Genomic DNA, 21,773 nt, shown 5'->3' on the forward strand with positions numbered 1-21,773 from the left:
CTGATTACCTTGATTTAGATCCTAAGCTTGTTTACACGGAAATCCTAGTCAGCAAGTTTGTTTTCTTATTGCTTATTTCTCATATTTTTTTAAGGAAAGTCCAACAGTCAGTGAGAAGATGAAATTTTCCTCTACATCTACATGTTCATATACATAATTTATTATTGACATCTGGAGATCACGAATATCTTTAATTGTTTTTACATAGGCAGTAATGATAACGTTTTTTCCTGTAGCTCAGTCCATATCGTAAACTTGGATATGTATGATAGCTCGTTTCGAAGCTGTGACATTTTCACATATGTGGTTAAATTTTCGGGGTACGAAGTGAGATTACTTTTTTCGTAAATTACCATACCCTGAACCAGTGATATTGTTTGCCTTGAATTAGTGGAGAATAAAGGCTTTTTCCACTGTAGAAGAATCCCAATTTGAAAAAAAAATGGCTTAAAATTATTCCCTAAAAGACAACTTTTTCCCCAAACAGTGCAGTCTCAGTAGTAATTTTGCATGCATACAAACTGAAAAACACTCATTTAAACAATTTTCTTGCCTAAAATGACTATATGTGCACATTTGAGGGTCTATTTATCATCACTGACAAAATGAGGTCTTATTTTAAAGCAGGGTTTGACTCTTGAAAATGGGTCTGTAAATTGAAGTTTCAGTCAAATTCATGATTTATTTTTGTTACAAAATAATGATACATGTGCTCAGTGGATGATCTTCATGATCTTTGGACTCAACAGTTTTGAAATTTGATGAATCCATGCAGATTATCATGAGAATATGACTGATGGACTCATCTTTGTGAGAAGCCAGAGTTATATTGACAAGTCTTTAATTACTTTTATAGCAATGTAAAAATGTATAGAATTGCTGTTCTTTTTTTAAGACTTTGGTCCCATTGAAGTTCCTCCTGCACCACAAACAGTTGCCACCTACAGTATTAATGGACCTAGGCTAATGATAACACATATTGTAAATGAAAATTTCAAATCCTATGCTGGTGTGCAGACATTAGGACCATTCCACAAGGTAAACATACTTAAGGATGTATTCTTCTGATTTTTCAGTCTCGTTCAGTCTCATTGAAATCTTGTTCTTGAATTATTTCCAAAACATGTGATAGAAGTAGAAAATATCAATGAATTTTAAAAATATTATAATCAAACATAAATCTGTGAAAAAAATTTGTATTTACAATGAATGGTTTTTGAGTAATTCAGTTTTCAAATTTTGCGTCCAATCAAGTCAGTATTTTTAGCCAAAATTTTGAGAAAATGGGTGAGGGATACAAAAAATGATTTTACAAGAATCATGTACATCCCATATCATTTTGGTCTTTTCTAGTTTCTTAGATATATATTTGTTCAATCATTTATAACAAAAAAGTTGAAATTATATGCATTTTGTTCTTAAAACTGAGAAAAATCACAAAATTACAAAATTGACAGCAAGGTGAATTTTACACAAAAAAGCGTCAAAATATGATAAAACTTTCTTATATTAACACTTCATCTTTATAGAAAGTATGAAAAAAAGTTTAATTGTGGAACTGTGATTTTTTTCACGATAATAGCCCAAAAATAGGTAAAAATCGATGAAAAATGGGAAAATCATCAAAATTGGGTATTTTCAAAGGGCTGTAGCCAAAAAGGAAGTGCACCACCATATGATTTTTTTTTCACCATTTATTTTGTTACAGTCTTATAAACCCAAAAATCAGGCTTAGAAAAAAAGTTTAATTCTAGAAATTTTTGGCTCCTCAGAGGTGTACATCCTTAATAGCTATTACAAAATTGTTTCAAAATTCTTCAATTAAAAGAGGTTTTCACCAAACAAATATCGCTAAGTTGAGGCTTCAAGTAGGTAAAATCACTATATTTTTTTGATAGAAGATTTTATCCAAAGGCCAGATAATCATGTCTTTATCTATTAAAATGCCAGAAGACCAGGATGCAAGAAAATTCAGAATCAGTTTTGCAAAATAAATATATCCAATTTTCAATTGGATTCTAAAAGCATTTATTGAAGTCAAATTTCATTATTAAAAAATGAAGATAGACAGGTTGTGACATAGATATGCTGTTTCTGGTGATGGCAGCATCAATAGTGTATGCATTTGTGATAAGGTCAATTAATGGGGAACAATGAATTACTAGTGGTGGGTCAATAATATTTTGAATTTTACTATCAAAATAACTAAAAGCCGAGACATATCTCTGTGTTAACAGTTTCTAATTGATGACTTAGTTTTTATGTAAACCCAGATGATAAGTTGTTATAAGTTATACATTGTAGGTGAACTGTATAAACTTGAATTTCTTGTATACATCATAACATGTAGATAATATTATGATTAAAAAACTTAATATTAATGGAGTAGATATATTTTTCAGAGTTTTACCTCTATAGTTGGACCAAATGGTAGTGGCAAGTCCAATGTTATTGATTCCATGTTATTTGTGTTTGGATTCAGAGCCAATAGAATTAGGTCAAAGAAAATCAGTGTTCTCCTTCACAATAGTGAGAACCATAAGAATGTTGAGAGCTGTACAGTGGCAGTACATTTCCAAAAGATCATAGACACAGGGGTAAAAAAACATTTCATCTCATAACTTCAGACTAATGAAAATAATAACGAGTATACATATTGTGAATTTCAATAAATTGAATACTTATACTGCTGCATGTTTTTCAGATTTAATATAACTATATTTTTCAGAAAATTTTGAAAATACATGAAGAAGTACCAAATTGAGCTATTTTCACTTTAATTGACCTAGAATGTGTTTTTCCTTGTCCCCTTCTATCTTCTAATATCTATTATTTTTAGGACAGTGATGAAGAATACACAGTGGTACCCAACACAAAATTTGTTGTTTCCAGAACTGCCTTCAGAGATAACAGCTCTTATTATATGATAGACAAAAAGAAAGCAACCTATAAAGAAGTGACTAACCTCCTCAGAGGCAGTGGTATTGATCTGGACCACAATAGATTTCTTATTTTACAGGTAAACAACTTCATTTTTATGCAGCTGTGATAATTATTTTGTTGAATATTTGTTCACATACATGTGTATATATGTTCTATTAAAATATTTCTGGGACTTTCATTTTCTTAATTTTTCAAAAAAAATACATTTAGCTGAACATGTGATTTTTGTTGTTGTTTTATTTCATTGGGTTGAACTGGATTTTCACTAAACTGCTCCTACAATTTAAAGATTACAAAGTTTTTATTTACATTTTGTTTATGTATACATGTTAATTTGCATATGAAGATTTTTATATGAATTTCTTACAGAAAATGAAGTAGATAAAAAATAATTTTTGCTAAAATAAAAATCATACAGTACAGGTAGGGACTTATTTTTATGGATGCCTTAATCCGTCTAGATGTCAGACTGGTCGGACAGTTGTCCCAGTGTTATAAACACCTGCTGTGCAATATCCAAGTGGAAGGTCGTAAATCAATCTGTACCAGCTTGATTGGAATTAAATTTTACCTGTACAGATATATTAGTATTTATGGAGGATAGATAAATGTAAAATATTGTTTTGTATTCAAAGAGAAAGAATTAAAATTAAAATTAAATATAAGAAATAAAATTCAAATTAAATATAAGAATAAAAATTAAAATTGAATATAATTTTATTTTTTTTATAATTCGAAAATGAAATAAAGACGATTTTTAACAATATATTGTGTTGCCAATTATTTCAATAGTTTTGTGCCAATAAACTATTTTGTATTTGTATTTGTAAACCGTAAATATTTCATCTAATTCAAAATAATAAGCCTAATAACAACCATTCCAAGACTGTTTTCAATAGAAGTTTAAATCAAATTGTTGAGACTTCAATCCCGTAAATTATACGAGTTTTCGTTGATGGTTATATTATTTCCCGCTTTTAACGTCCTGTTCCTTTATATGTTATTATAAGAAACTCAATTTTAAGTATAAGGCCAACATATCGTATTTATGAAATATGTATAGGTGAATTGTGAATTAAGTTATTTTCCTTTTGATACAACTTTCCCCGTCGGAGCCTCTACATCTATTCACACCTGTCAATCATTTCTCGCAAGTGAAACATTTTGGTCAGACAGATCACTCGTGCTTTCTATTTTGACATATTTCCTGTTAATCTCTTTGAAAGTCAAACAATTGGTTTCCTTTAATACAATATTTATAACGCCGAGATCATATTTCGATTCCTATTTTTTTTATTTTATTTAAAATTGTTGACACTCGATATAAATATGCCTTTTTATTTTCATGTCTGAAATATTTTATGAAAATCGCCGGTGTTATAAATATATTTTACAAATTGTATCAAATCGATACACGAAAATCAAAGTTTAACCTTATATAGTTTATTGACTAAATGCACATTTATACCCCAATGGGGTTGAAGGCTAGTCGTACTAGTCATGATCAGCTGTCTTTACTTTTTCGTCGTACTAGTCATGATCAGCTGTCTTTACTTTTTCGTCGTACTTCTAGTCATTCTAAAGCTTGCGCAGTCAGTATGATTTTTAAATCGATGTTGTATTATTTCCGAAGTTTAAAGGAGGTCTCCAAATAGATTATTTAAATGGGAATCCGGGAAATGACTGATAAAAATAAAACAAAAAATAGTTAAAGAAGACTAAATCGTGTTTTGATTATACATGTATGTAAATCGATTAAATTTCTATTCTGGTAAATCGATCAAGAGCCTCAAAACTAAAACACAATAAATGTCAATCATTCAACATCAAATTTAATCATGAATGAATTTTCCCACGGTCGGTCAGTAAGGTCACCTGTGTTTACTGTTACGACATTTCCCGCCATATAAAAATCTCGTGCAGTGGACAAAATCGATCTTTAATATCTTTTATTAGCATTCAATATTATTGCGAGTGGAGTCAAGTTAAAGTTCAACCACGTGCACACGCTGTTGATCACTGATATGTGTATCATGGAATTGTCTTTTCACGGCAATTTTTTCTTTTTAGATTGCTATAAAAAATATAACATACAAGTTTCCTTTTTTACATGGATTGTGCGTAAATTAATATTATGCAATTAAGTTCGGGATTTCGGGATTAACCCTTTCGGGATCTGGGAATTCTTTTTTTCGCGATGTCGGGATTTAAATTTATTTGAATTCGGGACGTTTTTAACCCGGGATTTCGAGATCCGGACCCATTTTACCCCCTACCCCCAAATGCAGATCAATTATATTAATTTAGCATAATGAACAAACACGGAAATCTTAAAATAAACTTATGCCCGGGAAGAATCAATATTTTCTTCTAGTGTTATTATTTGCGTTCTATTTTAGTCATACAACACCAACTTTCGGACAATATTTGTTTACAGTAAAAAGTAAAAACTACAAAGAATCATCAAGCTACTAATAATATACAAGTGTTGCTCACTGTAATTATTTTTTATCTCGGAACTGACACAACAGACTGAATATTAAATACAAATTATAGAAATATTTTGCATGTGACCGCGTCAAACTCAAACGTATGCAGCAGCACTTGAGACAGCATTCTGCTAATCAATGGATTTACGTGGAAAATAAATCAGTAAAATAAAAATAACCGTAAGCTTCAAGAAATAGAATACATGTAAAAATATATATGTTTAAAAAATTTATGCAAACAAATAAGAAAAAGATACAAAAAAAAAAAAAAAAAAACGAAAAGGAACATAAAATAAAAATAATTTTTAGGAACAAAGAAAATAAATATTAGCAGTTGAAATATCAAAACCATAATTAACAAAAATAGGCTATTTTTATTAAACAAAGTTTTCTCCAGTACTTCACCTGTAAAAATGTTTTATGTCAAATGCGATGTAGAACTAATATAATCAATAAAGTGACTGAGAGGTTAAAATTACAGGTAATCTGATTCTGAAATCAGTGAACCGTAATTCTAGCAACACGGATTAAGATGAAAGGACCATTCACACCTGGATCTGTTGTTTAATGAACATACTACCTACCATAAAAATGTCGGATTATTCATATCCGACTAGACGGATTAAGGCATCCATAAAAATAAGTCCCTACCCGTACTGTATATAGTTCATATTTAACAATTAAGATGTTTATCTATGACATATATATATCTAGCGGGACGGCTGCAGTGCAGGCAATTTGGTGACAAGATATCACAGTAGCATGGGTTCGAATCCCGGCGAGGGAAGAACCAAAAATTTGCGAAAGCAAATTTACAGATCTAACATTGTTGGGTTGATGTTTAGACAAGTTATATATATATATATATATACAACATACAGACACGGGATACTTACAAGGCAAATAACATATAACTGTTCTCTAATTAAGAGTCAGTGCACCAAGGCGTAGGGGCATACTGTTTTACTAGTCTGGTTATATCCTTACTGTCTTGACTTATAAGAAATACTACAGTATGATTATATATTCTTTAGGGGGAGGTAGAACAGATAGCTATGATGAAACCAAAGGGTCAGTCTGAGAATGATGATGGTATGTTGGAATTCTTAGAGGATATTATTGGGAGTAATAGATTCAAAGAACCCATTGAAGTTCTTGCTAAGAGAGTTGAAACACTGAATGAAATGAGAGGAGAAAAGGTAAACTATTGTAATATTTATATGTACCTTAAATACATTTAAATGTTATTTCAAATTAATAGGATATTATTTAACACTCAAGTATAACACTTGAATTTTTTTATTTTAAACAAAAGCACTTCTCTAGATTTACTTTCATCAGAAACACTCAAATCTCAATGTTTTAAACCAGGGGATGTGTAAGAGACGAAACAGTTAATCTTAAAAGGTTTTAAGGTAATGAAGGATTTGGGTTTTTTTTTGGTCCCTAAATGGAAACGATGTGATTAATATAAAAATAATATGGAAATTGACTAGGGCTCTCGAGTCCATGGTTCTTATTAGATTTTTTTATGTTTACAGTCAAAGATACACATACACAACATGTCATAAAAGTTTAAAATCAATTGTTTGGGGAGTTATGTCACTTTGAAATGTAAAACATATGGAAATAAAAAATGTAAGCATTCACACCTCTACCAGTGTCATCAGATTTCAATAAAATTGATGTCAAAGACTCAATGATTCTTAAGTGTTACATTCTCTATTAACTTATCATGTAATATGTATCTATTGTTCTCAAAAGCTTAACAGAGTGAAGGCTGTAGAAAAAGAGAAAGATAATTTAGAAGGTCCGAAGAATGAAGCAGTGCAGTTTCTGAATATGGAGAATGATATTGTACGACAGAAAAATAAACTTTACCACAAGTATATGTAAGTACAGAGTCTGTTAGAATATAATTACATGTACCTGATGTAAATGGTCAAGTTATCTATATATATATATATATATTTCAAAATATGAAATATGGGTTTACAAATGTATCATATGGTATTTACTTTTATTGGTTATTGGTAGAAATTACCTTTGATCTGTATTGGCTGATATTGTCAGTATCATTTATATTTTGTCTTCAATCGCCAAAATTTGGTATAAATGAATCCACTATATTTTAATTTTTTTTCTATGAATTCTTGTCAGACAAATGTGCCAACAAAGAAATACAGTATTTTTATTACAATACAAACTAATTTTACAGAAAAAAAATAATAAATGGGCATTTGAATAAATATGGTATAACATTTTCTTTCAGATTTGAATGTTCTAGTAACGAAAAGAAAGCTACTGATGAGTATAACAAAATAAACGAAGGAATGAAAGACGTGAATGAACAAATAGCAAAGATAGAAGCTGCAAAGAAAGAAAAAGACAAAGAACTGGGAAAAATTTATAGGTAAACAAAAGGTTTCTTTGATTAAAGGAAAAGGAAAGCAGTAGATTAAATAATATTAATAATAATGATAACACTAGTTGGGTTTTTCTGCCATTTTAAGTTTTCCCTTACCCATAGACATGGAAATCTTCATTGGTCTGAATATCATTGTAATTCAATTTATTCATATAAGATCAGAATCAGAATAATTTATTATAGTGTCACATACCAATATAAAACACAATGAATACATATAATAACATAATATGCAATTAAAAATTATTAAATATTACAATTAAAATATTGGTACCCAGCCAAATTACTGACTTATGAGACACTTTAAAAATATCACACATATTATAAAACAATTAAAACTAATGTACTAAAATATTACTATACACAATACCTTCTTCGATAAAACATTTGATATAAAGTTTTAGCTAAAAATGGTTGAATAGCATCATTTGACATTAAAAAAATAAATTTTTCCTGTAAATCAAGATCATTAAAAGAATCACAAATATCACCAGATTTTTTCATTAAATCATATCTTAAATCTGCATAAAAATCGCACCCTAATAAAAAATGTTTTTCATCTTCTACACAATTATCTGTACAATATATACAAGTGCGCTCATTTAAAGGAATTTTTGGCTTGGTGTATCTACCCGTTTCAACTGCCAGTGGTAAACAGCCACTTCTAAAATTTGACAAAACACGTCTATGCTGCCTGTTACGAACTAATTTTACATAAGAACTAAATTCTAAAACATGTTTATACTCTCTATAAATACGTAATTTATTACCATTACATTGATTTCTGTCATTAAACAATTTTTCAACCCACTCATTTTTATCTTTTTCACATAGTTTAGATTTGATATCTTGCAGTTTATGTTTAATGGAAAAAGTATCATTAATAACATTTTCAATACCTAAAATTTGTGCTTTCTTTATACAATTTTTATCCCATGACCTAGAACAATCCTTACTCCACATATGAACCTTATACGTAAGTCTTGTATCATAAGCTTTGCTCACTCTAAGAAATAAACGAAAAGATCATTGCCAATTATTGTTTTTCTTCTCGATGTTGGAAGTATTAATCACAGATCCAGAATTTCATCAATAACACAATCTGACCCCTCATGAAAAATTTTCATGAAGTAGTCTGAATAATTTGTAGTCTAAGGGCTTCTCAAGTTCAAGTTCTTATGATGAACATGGGTCATACATAAGCATAAATGATTTGTAAATTAAAAAATTTAAGGAAAATTCAATGAGATATCTTTTCTGTTTATTGTTTCAGGATGAAAACTTTTGTTTAGATGGAAGATATAGAAACTATTGATTTTTTTATGTCACAAATGCTAGAATATACTAAGAATATAACAATATAAGGTGTAATTTGTAGTTCTAATTGATAACTCAAAATGATAGTTACAAACAGTTTGCAGAGTAGAAAATTTGAAATGGACAAACCCTTGGAGTTGAGGTCAAAAGGTTTGATGTCAAGGTGTCAGTAAAATAAAGTAGGCAACATTTCATATTTCAAAAATCTTTATGTTTAAACCTGGTCTTTTTGGGGGAATAAAAAAAGAGTATTTTATTCCAATTAAGGACTTATTCGGTATGCAAACATTTGACATGACAATACTATTATAATTTGAGGTCAAAACAAATAACATTTAATAAAATTGAGTTATATTAATATTTTAGCAGCTTAAGCTTTTATAATACACAATGCAAGTGGCAAGTGTGGTTGATAATGTACTGAGAAATAATAATGATACATAGATTCTATCCCAACAAGTTCAGCATGTTAACAGTCCTTTCTGTGTCAGCATCAATATTAATCAATGTGTAGTTCAGAGAGCAAAGGTTTGCCATGTCAAATTTCTAACTGTTGTTGTAGTAAAATGATGACAATTGTAATTTCATATGGTTAATATACCCTGATTTTTGGCGATTTAGATTGTGATATAGGTGAATCTCAAAATCAGATTCAACAAAACTGTAGTTAACATATATAGTGTTACATTTGTACATCCTTTTTTAGGCCAAAAAAGAATTTATGTCTGTTTACAGTTACCCGACCTACCCTATTTTTGAGCGCCAACCCTACGTCATTTTATTTCTGTCTTACAGTGAAAAATAAACTAAACTTGTCTCAAAAGTGAATTAAGTATTGCCAATAATATATATCAATTGCCTGATACATCCCAATGTTCACAATCGTAAATATGATAGCTGTTTTAAGGAAACTCGCGACTTGTGTCACTTTGCCGCGATTTTTTTCCAGCCAATAACAAAGGAAAATAATCCTATCATTAGAATTATGGGTAAACTCGGCCCATGATCATCTTGGACCACGACCAGACGAAACAGCATGACTCAAAATCATGTCACAAAAAATAAAATGGAAATACCGACCTATTTACCCTATTTTTTTTAAAGAATGTAACCTTAAACAGACATATATTTTTTTTGGCCTTACCATAATTTTGAAAGTTTGTAGATTTTTATCATTTCTGTTAACAGTGAGTACGAAGGACAAGTAAAACATTTGGAAGAATCAAAAGAGAAATTCACAGAATATGAAAAACAAGATGTCAAATGTAGAGAAGATTTAAAACATAATAGGCAGAAAACCAAGAAATTAGACAAGCAGTTGGAACAAGAAAAGAAAAAGGTAAGTTTACATACATACTTTTGATTGGTTTACCAATATATGATGGTAGAAGATTGTTATAAAGCATATAAATACATCATTAAATTAAACCAGTTGTCTATATGTTATTTTCCTGTGAAAAAGAAAGTTGGCTGAACTTTGATTCTATAAATTATTCCGCATATTCATTTACCATGTTATCATGTATAATTGAATGATTTTCCTCAAAGAACTTACTTCCAACCAAACATTCTATTGTGCTTTGGACCATCAGACATTCAGTCGGACACACCAATGTTTCATCTGACAGATAAAAAATCTGTTGACTACAAATTTTTAGGGATAATGTATAATCATTAAAATCTGGAATTTACTGGTTTCCCGTAACTAGCTTGAGTTAATATTTTGTATACAATAGTAAGGCATGCTCTGTAGTAATAACCCAAAATTTGAAATCTCTTCAAAGATCTTAGTAATTTATCTTGAGCCTGCGACTTTTAGTTGCAGAAAGCTCGACATAGGGATAGTGAGGTGGCAGCGTTAGCTATCTTCTTAATAGCTTTCTATTTTATAAGGTGGAAGACCTGGATGCTTCATACATTGTATATGGATGTCTCATGTTACAAAACTCCGTCAGTCACTTGTCCAATGTCCTTGACCTCATTTTCATGGTTCAATGACTACTTGAAAAGTTTAGATTTTTCGTAATGTTAAATTCTCTCTTTATTATAAGTAATAGGTCTACTATGTTTGGTGTATGAAATGATTGTAAGGTGTACATGTCTAGCTGGCAGGTGTTTTCTGACCTTAACCTCATTTCATAGTTCAGTGGTCAAAGTTTAGTTTTTGAGTTTTGGTCTTTTTTATACCCCACCTACAATGGTAGAGGGGCATTATGTTTTCTGGTCTGTGTTCATTCATTCGTCCTTCCGTCTGTCCATGCGTCCCGCTTCAGGTTAAAGTTTACGGTCAAGGTAGTGTTTGATGAAGTTGAAGTCCAATCAACATGAAACTTAGTATACATGTTCCCTGCGATATGATCTTTTTAATTTAAATGCCAAATTAGAGTTTTTACCCCAATTTCATGGTCTACTAAACACAGAAAATGATAGTGCAAGTGGGGCATCTGTGTACTATGGACACATTCTTGTTTCTAATACTATATGCAATAGGTCAACTATATTTGATGTATGGAAACATTTTATGATGTATATGTCAGTCCCGCAGGTTTATTTGACCTTGACCTTATTTTTACGGTTCATTGCAAAGTGTTAAGTTTTTGTGTTTTGGTCTGTTTTTCTTAAACTATAAGCAATGGTCAACTATATTTGTTGTCTGGAAGAATTGTTAGCTGTACATGCCTGCCTGGCATGGTTCATCTGACCCCTGTGATATGATCTTTTTAATTTAAATGCCAAATTAGAATTTTTACCCCAATTTGATGATCCACTTAACACAGAAAATGATAGTGCAAGTGGGACATCCGTGTACTATGGACACATTCTTGATTCTTAAACTATATGCAATAGGTCAAATATATTTAGTGTATGGAAACATTTTATAATCTATATGTCTGTCGCAGAGGTTTATTTTTCCTTTACCTTATTTTTACGGTTCATTACACAGTGTTAAGTTTTTGTGTTTTGGTCTGTTTTTCTAAAACTATAAGCAATGGTCAAGTATATTTGTTGTCTGGAAGAATTGTTAGCTGTACATGCCTGCCTGGCATGGTTCATCGGACCTTGACCTCATTTTCATGGTTCATTGGTCAATGTTTAGTTTTTGTCGAGCATGCAACTTTTGTTGCAGAAAGCTCGACATAGGGATAGTGATCCGGCGGCGGCGTTAGCTCACTTCTTAAAAGCTTTATATTTTAGAAGGTGGAAGACCTGGATTCTTCATACTTTGTATATAGATGCTTCATGTTACGAAGTTTCCGTCAGTCACATGTCCAATGTCCTTGACCTCATTTTCATGGTTCAGTGACCACTTGAAAAAAAAGTTCAAATTTTTTGTAATGTTGAATTCTCTCTTATTATAAGTAATAGGATAACTATATTTGATATGTGCGTACTTTGCAAGGTCCTCATGTCTGTCAGACAGTTTTCACTTGGCCTCGACCTCATTTCATGGATCAGTGAACAAAGTTTTGGTGGTCAAGTCCATATCTCAGATACTATTAGCAATAGGGCTAGTATATTCGGTGTAAGGAAGGACTGTAAGGTGTACATGTCCAACTGGCAGTTGTCATCTGACCTTGACCTCATTTTCATGGTTCAGTGGTTATAGTTAAATTTTTGTGTTTTGGTCTGTTTTTCTCATACCATATGCAATAGGTTTACTATATTTGTTGTATGGAATGATTGTTAAGTGTACATGTCTAGCGGGTAGATGTCATGTTACCTTGACCTCATTTTCATGGTTTAGTGGTCAAAGTTAAGTTTTTGAGTTTTGGTCTTTTTATCTAATGCTATATGCCATAGGTCAACTATATTTGGTTTATGGAAATATTTTATGATCTTTATGTCAGTCGAGCAGGTTTTATTTAACCGTGACCTCATTTTCACGGTTCATTGCACAGTGTTAACATGGTTAAGTTTTTGTGTTTTGGTCTATTTTTCTTAAACTAAAAGTAAGTAATGTGTCAACTATATATGTTGTATAGAAGCATTGTTAGCTGTACCTGTCTGCCTGGCATGGTTCATCTGACCTGGACCTCTTTTTCAAGGTTCATTGGTCTTTGTTTAGTTATCTTGGTTAATGTTAAGTTTATGTGACAGTTGTAATAAAGCTTAGCTTTATACTAAGGACTATCAACATAATATCAATGATTAGTAAAGAAGGCGAGACATTTCAGTGTGTGTACTCTTGTCTACATAAAAAAATCATTAATTTTAAAAGAAAAAATTACAAGATTTATAGTGTAATCATCAAAGGTGGTGACTTAAAGATATATCTACAATGTTATAACTTGATTTTGTTAACCAGACATGTGGAACTATTATTTGCTAATATTTTCTAACCAAACAAACAGCATAATTGTCAGACTTGTTAGAGGGTCTAGCATATGTAATAAAGCATAAAACAGGTGATATGAGAATATATCTTGAAATTATTTTTTTTTCTTAGTGTTGATGTAAATAAAATAGACTTTAATTAATTTAAAAGAAAGATTGTAATCTCAAGGTTTCAGAATAAAAGATTTTATTATGATATAGGTGGAAGACTTGAAATCAATGCCAGGTGAAACTGAGAAAGCTATTACCAGTCACCAAGGAAAATTGGAGAAACTTGAAGTTAAAAAGAAGGAAGAAGAAGAAAAAATGGCTGTAGTGATGGAAGGACTGAAAACAGAGACTAAGGTGAGATTATCATCTAAATTGGATATAATTTATAAAAACATATGGTACAGGCCTTTGCATGTTTCTGAAATATGACATTCTTGAAAATCACTACAAAAGTAAGAATCTAATCTAACATCTTTATCGTTGAAAACAATCTGTGACTTGGTGAGGAAAAACAGCAATAAAAATTCTGATGTTTTTATAAACATATATATTTATTTATAGATTATTGTTGATCATCTAAAAGAAGGGGATTTTTTTGCTTGAGCGAAATTGAGAAAAGCAATCAAGTTGCATTGACCAATGATAATCTGTTTATCGCTATTCTACCTATGAAGACGTTGTCAATTTTATAAGCACCGCCACCTGCCAGCTTAATTTCTAGTGATAATTTTTCATATCACTTGACTCTGATGAGACAGCAAATTATCAGTCAGCAAGATTAAAGGAAAAATTCGTAAAATAACGATAAAGAAATATATATATTTGTAACAGAATATATTTTATAACGTTTTTAAAAGCAATTCCTTCATTAAACATTCCGTTGAAATACAAATAAAATTTTTCCTAAATTCAAGAAAAAGTAATACTGAAATTAATTCACAGTTTGTCATGATTTTTTGATTTTTTTTAGGAATAATTGTAATTTGTTTTCTATTGTGTTATTTATTTAGGGACTACAAGTAGAAAAAGATAAGAGAGAAGAAGAGTTGTTAGAACAACAGAAGTTTGTAAATGATATCAAATCTAAGGTAAATACTTTATGTTTCTATCAAATGACATAAATTTCTTACAATGTAAAAGAAATTGATTTACTCATGCATGTATATATAAGTTTTAAATCTGTTTTATTTTTTGCTTCAATTAGGATTTTCCAACTCACTTGTGCATTGCAAATGTTGAATTTCTAAGGAGATGGGACAAGTTTCGGTTTCTGTGTCAAGCAAAATATTGCACTATGAAATAGTGTTCTCTTAGACTAAATTTTATATGAATTATTTAATGCAGCATTTCATGCATGCATTATACAAATTGAGTCAATCAGCTGAAGATATAATCCCAATAGTGAAATGCATTTTAAACAAAATCATTTGGTACAGCTTTGACAATAAACAAAAAATTTGTCAAGGAAGACAATGCATATCTTGGTTAGAGTATTGATGCTGCTGTAAATTTCATATTTATATAAAATAATAAAATGAATTATCTATATTATTGCATTAAATCAAACAATTTCACATATGTTTTTCAGTTAAATATTGCACAGTCTGAGTTGGACATTTATTTAAGCAACCAACAGAGTGAAACAAATAAATTAAAAGAAATGGAGAAAAATCTGGACAAGGCTAAAACTACACTGGAACATAGAGCCCAGTAAGTTATGAATGTTAAAACGGAAGAAGTTAACACCATTGTAATGAATTAACTCTCTGTAGACAGTAGAAATGATTGTGTATACCTTTTAGTGAATACACAAATAACTATATACAAGACAAATAATGTTTATATGCACTCAATTTAAACACCATTCAAGGAATTTATACTGACAATATTTAAATAGAAGATAAATATTAATGTGTATATACATAACTTGTACTATGGATTTATTATTATAATTTGGATACCAATTTATGTTGTTTTCATGGGTACTTGTGAACCACACATTCAAATGTTTAACGAATTATAAAAGAATTATGGGCTTTGTATACAGAGATTGGCAAAACCTAATAAAATAAATGTATCCACAAAAGACATTATTTTTGTATTAAACACAAGGCAAATTACTGTGTAACCAATAAACACAAGTAGATTTGCCATTGAAATATATTTTCCATTTTGGGATATGCTACATTTGAGAAATTGTGTTTCTTCTAGGTTATGAATGTATTCTATTTATATTTTAACAACACTATTTTTCTTAAAATAAATAGTTTGGAATATGTTTAAAGCTTTGTTTCATAATAATAAACATGGAATTTGTTATCCGCAGGGAAATAAGTGATATACAAAAGAGACTACCAGAATCGGAAAATATGGTTGAAAAGGCAAAGAAAGATCTTGAATTGGCCACTCGTACAGAAGAAAAATCAACAAATGATGTAAGTATATTAACTTAGCATTTCAGAATGTTGAATATTGTTTACTAGGCTTTAAAGTAGATACAGTTTAAGGGCATTTTCAAGTTTTCCATTAATGTTTACTTACATATTTTATTTGTTTGATATTTATGACAAAAATAACTCTACCTAGATATGTTTTTTTTTAGTTAAGATCTTTAAGAAGTAAAGTAGAGGAAGCTAGGAGTTCAATGCAGGCAGCTAAAAGTAAAGGGAAAGTTATAGATGCTCTGATGCAGATGAAGAAAAATGGACAACTACCAGGTGTAAATGGTAGACTGGTAGGTTCTCTAATCTACAATCAATTCTGTTATATAGTTATTAACATGTATGATGATATTATTCATTTAACTGAGTGACCTATGTATGATATGTGTTCTAACAATTTTGGCTTCATATTGTGTTTATTTGAAGATAATAGCACATTGGACATAGTTTCAATATCACAGTACACAGAAAGACAACATTAACACTGTGATACTAGCTCTTTTGAACAAAATACAATTAAATATGTTTATAGGTTAATATGAAGAACACATTCAAATGATTCTAAAAAGTAGTCCTGGTTGTACACATCTTTGTCATTTAGTGGTCAGTGGTTTCAGTGTCAATCATACCACATTTTATACAAAGGATTCTTATTGAAACATGCAGAACATATACATGCCTCTAAGGAAATTTGTCTCATCTATTTATAAATACATAGGAGTTTATGACTCATGAACAAAAACCTTTCTATCTCATCACAACTTATACCTAGTACTTGGATGTTTTTTTGTTTAGGTTTTATTTTAAGGATGAAGTACTATTGATTCATTTATTTTTGTAGGTACCAATTTTCATAGGGTGAGGAAAACTTGCCTTTTCATGGTTTTGCCAAAATCTGCATACAATTTGATAGAAATTTGTATTTAGTTGAACTTTTAGATTTGTGGTTCACCTGAAACCATGAAAATTGGTATACAACGAATAATGATTAATCCACAGTCTGTGGTTTAGCAACTATAAAACTTTAATTGATGACTTGTTTTGGGCTTAGAATTTACATGTATTGTATGACTTTATGAGATCTTCATTCTTAATTGAAAAGGTTCAATCCTTTTAAATAATATATATATATATAGGGAAGAACCAAAAATTTGCAAAAGCAAATTTACAGATCTAACATTGTTGGGTTGATGTTAAGACGAGTTATATATATATATATATATATATCAGAAATTATATATACTAGGTCAGCAATATAAGAATTGCAAATTCATTATAAGGAATACATATGTGTCATTTTAATTTGACCTTAACCTTAAAAGTCAAGATTGTGTGTGTCACTATAACCAGTGAAATTTTATTGCAATAATTGAATGATTAAATGAACTATTAACTTGGTTTTTGTAGGGAGATCTTGGAGCTATAGATGAAGAATTTGATGTTGCTATATCAACTGCTTGTGGTGCCTTAGATCATATTGTTGTTGACACAATCAACACAGCTCAAAAATGTGTAGAATATCTCAAGAAAAACAACATAGGTTCTGCAACATTTATAGGTCTGGATAAAATGGCTAGATGGAAAGATCATACTAAGAGAAAAATTAACACGTAAGTTATATAAATTCAAAGAATTGGGGTTCTTTTTTCAAAATGATTGATTAGTTAGCTGAATTATTATTTATAGATATTAGAGAAACTCCTTTGGCTATTGTATTAAAATATCACTTTAACTGAAGGAACTCAAGGAAGACCTATAATTTCCAAGTATTTATATTATATTAGTATTATATTCATAAAGACTTTTCAGATAAATATTTGCTTGAAAAGTAAAAAGTCTGTTGTTGTGGGACTTGTTAAATGGAGAAAAAATCTTGTTCACATAGAATTTATAAGGAAAGGAATAGGTGATACAATAGTTTTTGTCCTGTTTGGGATGAAAGTCACAGAAGGGGAGACATAGGAGTTGTTTTTCTAGCATCAACATCTGTTAAGTTTTCTGATTAAATCACTTTGATAGGAACTACATGCTTTAGATCAATGATATTTTCTATTAAGTATCATTACTATCAGTATATATCAGTTTAACAACTATTTGGAGGCCCTGTTGCCTTGGTAATGGTCCTGCAACTTGCAATTAATTAGCAATTTTCAATGTTAAGTTTTCTGTTTAAGTTAGTTTGACAATGTCTGATAGTAATATAACTACTTGTGATAGATCAGTGGTATTTTCTATAAAGTTGCTTTACTATAAGAACATCTCAATTTGACAGGCTTCCCTGTATGTCAGGGGCCAGAAACTTTCCCTGAACACACTACGATTCTGAAAATGCTTGTTACACTGAAAGATTTATGTTTTATACTTTTGTCTTAGGAGACATATAATGTAGCATTGACTAATGTTCCCATTTTTGTCAAATTCCTGTCTTCCCGAAAACTTAAAAAATATAATTTGTTTAGTCCAAGATTTGTCTGCAGTAGATCTTTTACAAACACAGAGTTTTAATTTCTCTTTTCAGACCAGAAAATGTTCACAGATTATTTGATCTTGTTAAAACAAAAACTCCTGAAATATTGCCTGCATTTTACTTTGCCTTGAGAGATACATTAGTGGCCAATGATCTGGATCAAGCAACCAGAATAGCTTATGGAAAAACTAGATTCCGAGTCGTTACACTTCAAGGAGCTCTTATTGACCAATCAGGTAATGTTCTGATTTAAAATGGGTTTTAATCTGGCAACCATTAGCTACAACATTTACTAACACTCAGAAGCTTTTAGATCTAAACACACTTTACTTGTCCTAAATACTTGTGACTGGACATTAAGAATAAACAATTATACAATGTTTTGGGTTTTGAATATTGGTTTTAATGGTGCCATTTTCTACCTACAGTGCATCAGTATTACTTAGGTGTTTTTTTATTTTATTTGTCATTCATTACAAAAGACAGATACTGCTCTACACTGAACAAGATGGAAGACACTCCCACAACAAGAATTATTGAATTTTAACAAAATATGTTCACCAAGAGAAATTTACATCCTGACTTTATTTTGATTGTTTTCCACAGGTACAATGAGTGGAGGTGGTAAGTCTGTAATGAAAGGAAGAATGGGATCAGCTTTAGCAGCAGATGTAGATCCCAAACAATTGGCCAATATGGAAAATATGCTAGAAAAGGTAACACATGTTAAATCTCCCTCAGAAATTGTTTACAAACCAAAGAAGTGTTTTAATATACTTGAGAGGAAACAGGAATGTATTTGAATAATGTTGCTTCAAATTTCTATTAAACATTTTGGTAAACACTATCAACAAAGTGTTAGATTTTAAGTTTATTGATATGTCACATTGCAAAGTTCTTTAGCCATTCATGAAATAGTTGATTCTTTTTGTAATGAACTGTTGGTCAATTTCACGATTACTGACCTTATATAAGATCCAACAATAAAATCTTTATAATCAGTTCTTCCTCTTAATTCATGTGGAATGTAACTCTTAAACCGCCTTTGTTTTTGTCATAAAAATTGTTTTTATTATACCCGTGCTTTAAAGAAATGGGGGTATACTGTTAAACCTCTGTCTGTTCAGCTGTCTGTCTTATGAATATTTTCCGTTGCATCTTCCTAAGGAACAACATTAGACGGATTTCTGAAATTTAGTTTCAGGGTTTATATTAGTCAGCTATACCATGTGATGTGTTTTCACATTCATCCCTCAACAACTTCCTTAAATCGTCAATTATTTGGGCCGGGTATCATCAGTGAACAGTAGCATGCAGTTTCACTTGTTTAGTACAGTTGTTACTGTTGTCATTCAGGCAAAGGGCTATAATTTAAAGAACAACTGAGAGCAGTATTCATTAAAACATGGTTATTTTCATATTTTTAAATTGGTATATAATAGATAATGTGTAATATATATAATTACAGCTAACATCTGAAGCCCAGACTAGTAGAGCAAATAAGGAAAGATTGGAAGATGTCATAAGAAGAGAGGAAAAAGATCATACACATATGAAACATTCATTACAGAAATGTACAATGGATATTGAGGTAAGGAATATATGTACTCAACAAATAATCAACTTTATAAATTATTAAAGGAAGCGGAACAGATGTTTTTGTTTACTGCATGTAATGATACTTGTGGGTGTGTATATAAAAGGTGTTTTGCGTGGTGGATGAATTAATTTGCTGCACCTCTTAGCAAGCTGATATTATAATCCTATATTCTTTCTATAAAACAGATTTTCAATCTAACACATCTGCATGCTTTATATATAAGAAAAAAATTGCCATGCAAAAAAGAAAAAAGTGAAGCGTACACATAAGTTAGGTTTGGTATTTTACAGTAGATATACAATACATATTCTTGTAATTTGATCAATGGTAGGCTGAGTTTCAAATATTTAGGTTGCTAATTGTTTATGGTTTTTAACTTGATATTGGTTTTATGCTTTCCTGGCACCAATAGCCATGTCAGTTTTTGCATGACTTTGGGTCCATAGTATATAAACTTTTCTTTTAAACATTTTCTTCTCTGAAACTGCTTGATAGATTGAAACCAAAGTTTTTTGGGCTTCATCTATAGGATGTCAACTATAAAGCTTCTGAATTTTAAAATGGCTAAATATAGTGGGTAATACTCAATTTTCTTTTTTATCTTAAATACTATAGCAATTAGAGAAAAACTGACTGGTAAAAAAAGGTCAGTGTATCAATCTCAACCTATCATGAATATGTTTTTTGAAAAATTGGTCACCTTTTTTTAAGTTATTGCAGTATTATATTAAGTACATGTAGAATGTTTTGAAACTCTGCTGGCATTTTTTCAACCATTGTTTCGACACTAGAAGAGCTCAATTAAAAGTGATAACACAAAAATAATTCGAATTTTCTTATTTTCATACTAGATACAGGTCATCAACAGAATTATACTGACTGTTTGACCACATTTGCTTCATGTAATGTCTTACTGTTTTTGTATAATGTTGAAAACAATTTATGGAATGCAAGAGTTTAAAATTGAAATGATTTTAATCACTTAAAATTGTAATATTTCTTTGGAATTGCCTAACCCACTCTGCTTTTGAATTTCAAGTTTCAAGTTACTTATTAATTACGAGTGATTCTGGATAAGGATAATCTGAATGCAGCAGTTAGATTATCATATAAAATTTCTTAATAATAATGAAAATTTTGATTTTATAAATAATTAGGCAAATAAAGAACAACAGACAAGATTAACAAAACAAATAAAAGAACAGGAAGTAAGAGTTAAAGCAGCTGCTCCAGATGAAAAAGAATTAAAACAGTTGGAGAAAAAAGTAGGAGAGTACAAAAAAGGTTAGAATTATAATTATTATTGTGTTACTGCTATTATCCATCAGATGTACTTTTGTATGACTCATTTGATTAATTCATGTACTTCTGATCCACAGTTCTGAAATCAGAAAATTATTCATAAAATTCAACTCATACTGGTTGTTAGTACTTAAACAAATTTGGCTCCTAATGATTATAAATCTGCTTTTCCTACAAAGCATCTGAGTTTACCCTCAGTCAGTATTTAACTATTCTATTTATTTATTTTTTGAAAACTTTTGTGCATATGTTTTATGGATTGTTTGTTTTCTCTTGTTATTTCTCTTTATAGTGTTATCTTCCTTTCAATTTAAACAAATTCTACTCTCTGTATCTTTTTAAGTTTTACGTGAAATGTTATCAACCAATTTAACATTATTTTGTTTTAAGGGAGTTGTAATAGAATGATTTAATATTGGGTCCAAAAGTTTTAACCCTCTGAAACAGAAAATGTAAGGTC

The 21,773-nt window shown here is 30.2% G+C and overlaps 1 protein-coding gene across 1 annotated transcript in view; it reads left to right on the forward strand.

The window, feature by feature from the left end:
- The window catches only part of LOC139514620 (structural maintenance of chromosomes protein 4-like), a 36,666-nt gene that overhangs the window by 2,609 nt on the left and 12,284 nt on the right, over nt 1-21,773 (forward strand). Inside the window, exons 2-18 of the mRNA XM_071304042.1 lie at nt 896-1,038; nt 2,403-2,597; nt 2,840-3,019; nt 6,467-6,631; nt 7,197-7,324; nt 7,705-7,845; nt 10,366-10,516; nt 13,714-13,857; nt 14,514-14,591; nt 15,092-15,213; nt 15,830-15,938; nt 16,106-16,237; nt 17,352-17,554; nt 18,463-18,647; nt 19,018-19,127; nt 19,880-20,002; nt 21,169-21,295. Coding sequence (XP_071160143.1) covers nt 896-1,038; nt 2,403-2,597; nt 2,840-3,019; nt 6,467-6,631; nt 7,197-7,324; nt 7,705-7,845; nt 10,366-10,516; nt 13,714-13,857; nt 14,514-14,591; nt 15,092-15,213; nt 15,830-15,938; nt 16,106-16,237; nt 17,352-17,554; nt 18,463-18,647; nt 19,018-19,127; nt 19,880-20,002; nt 21,169-21,295 — 2,436 coding nt within the window. The remainder of the gene's footprint in view (nt 1-895; nt 1,039-2,402; nt 2,598-2,839; nt 3,020-6,466; nt 6,632-7,196; nt 7,325-7,704; nt 7,846-10,365; nt 10,517-13,713; nt 13,858-14,513; nt 14,592-15,091; nt 15,214-15,829; nt 15,939-16,105; nt 16,238-17,351; nt 17,555-18,462; nt 18,648-19,017; nt 19,128-19,879; nt 20,003-21,168; nt 21,296-21,773) is intronic.

The sequence above is a fragment of the Mytilus edulis genome, chromosome 3 (assembly GCF_963676685.1).
Source record: "Mytilus edulis chromosome 3, xbMytEdul2.2, whole genome shotgun sequence".
NCBI lineage: Eukaryota > Metazoa > Mollusca > Bivalvia > Mytilida > Mytilidae > Mytilus > Mytilus edulis.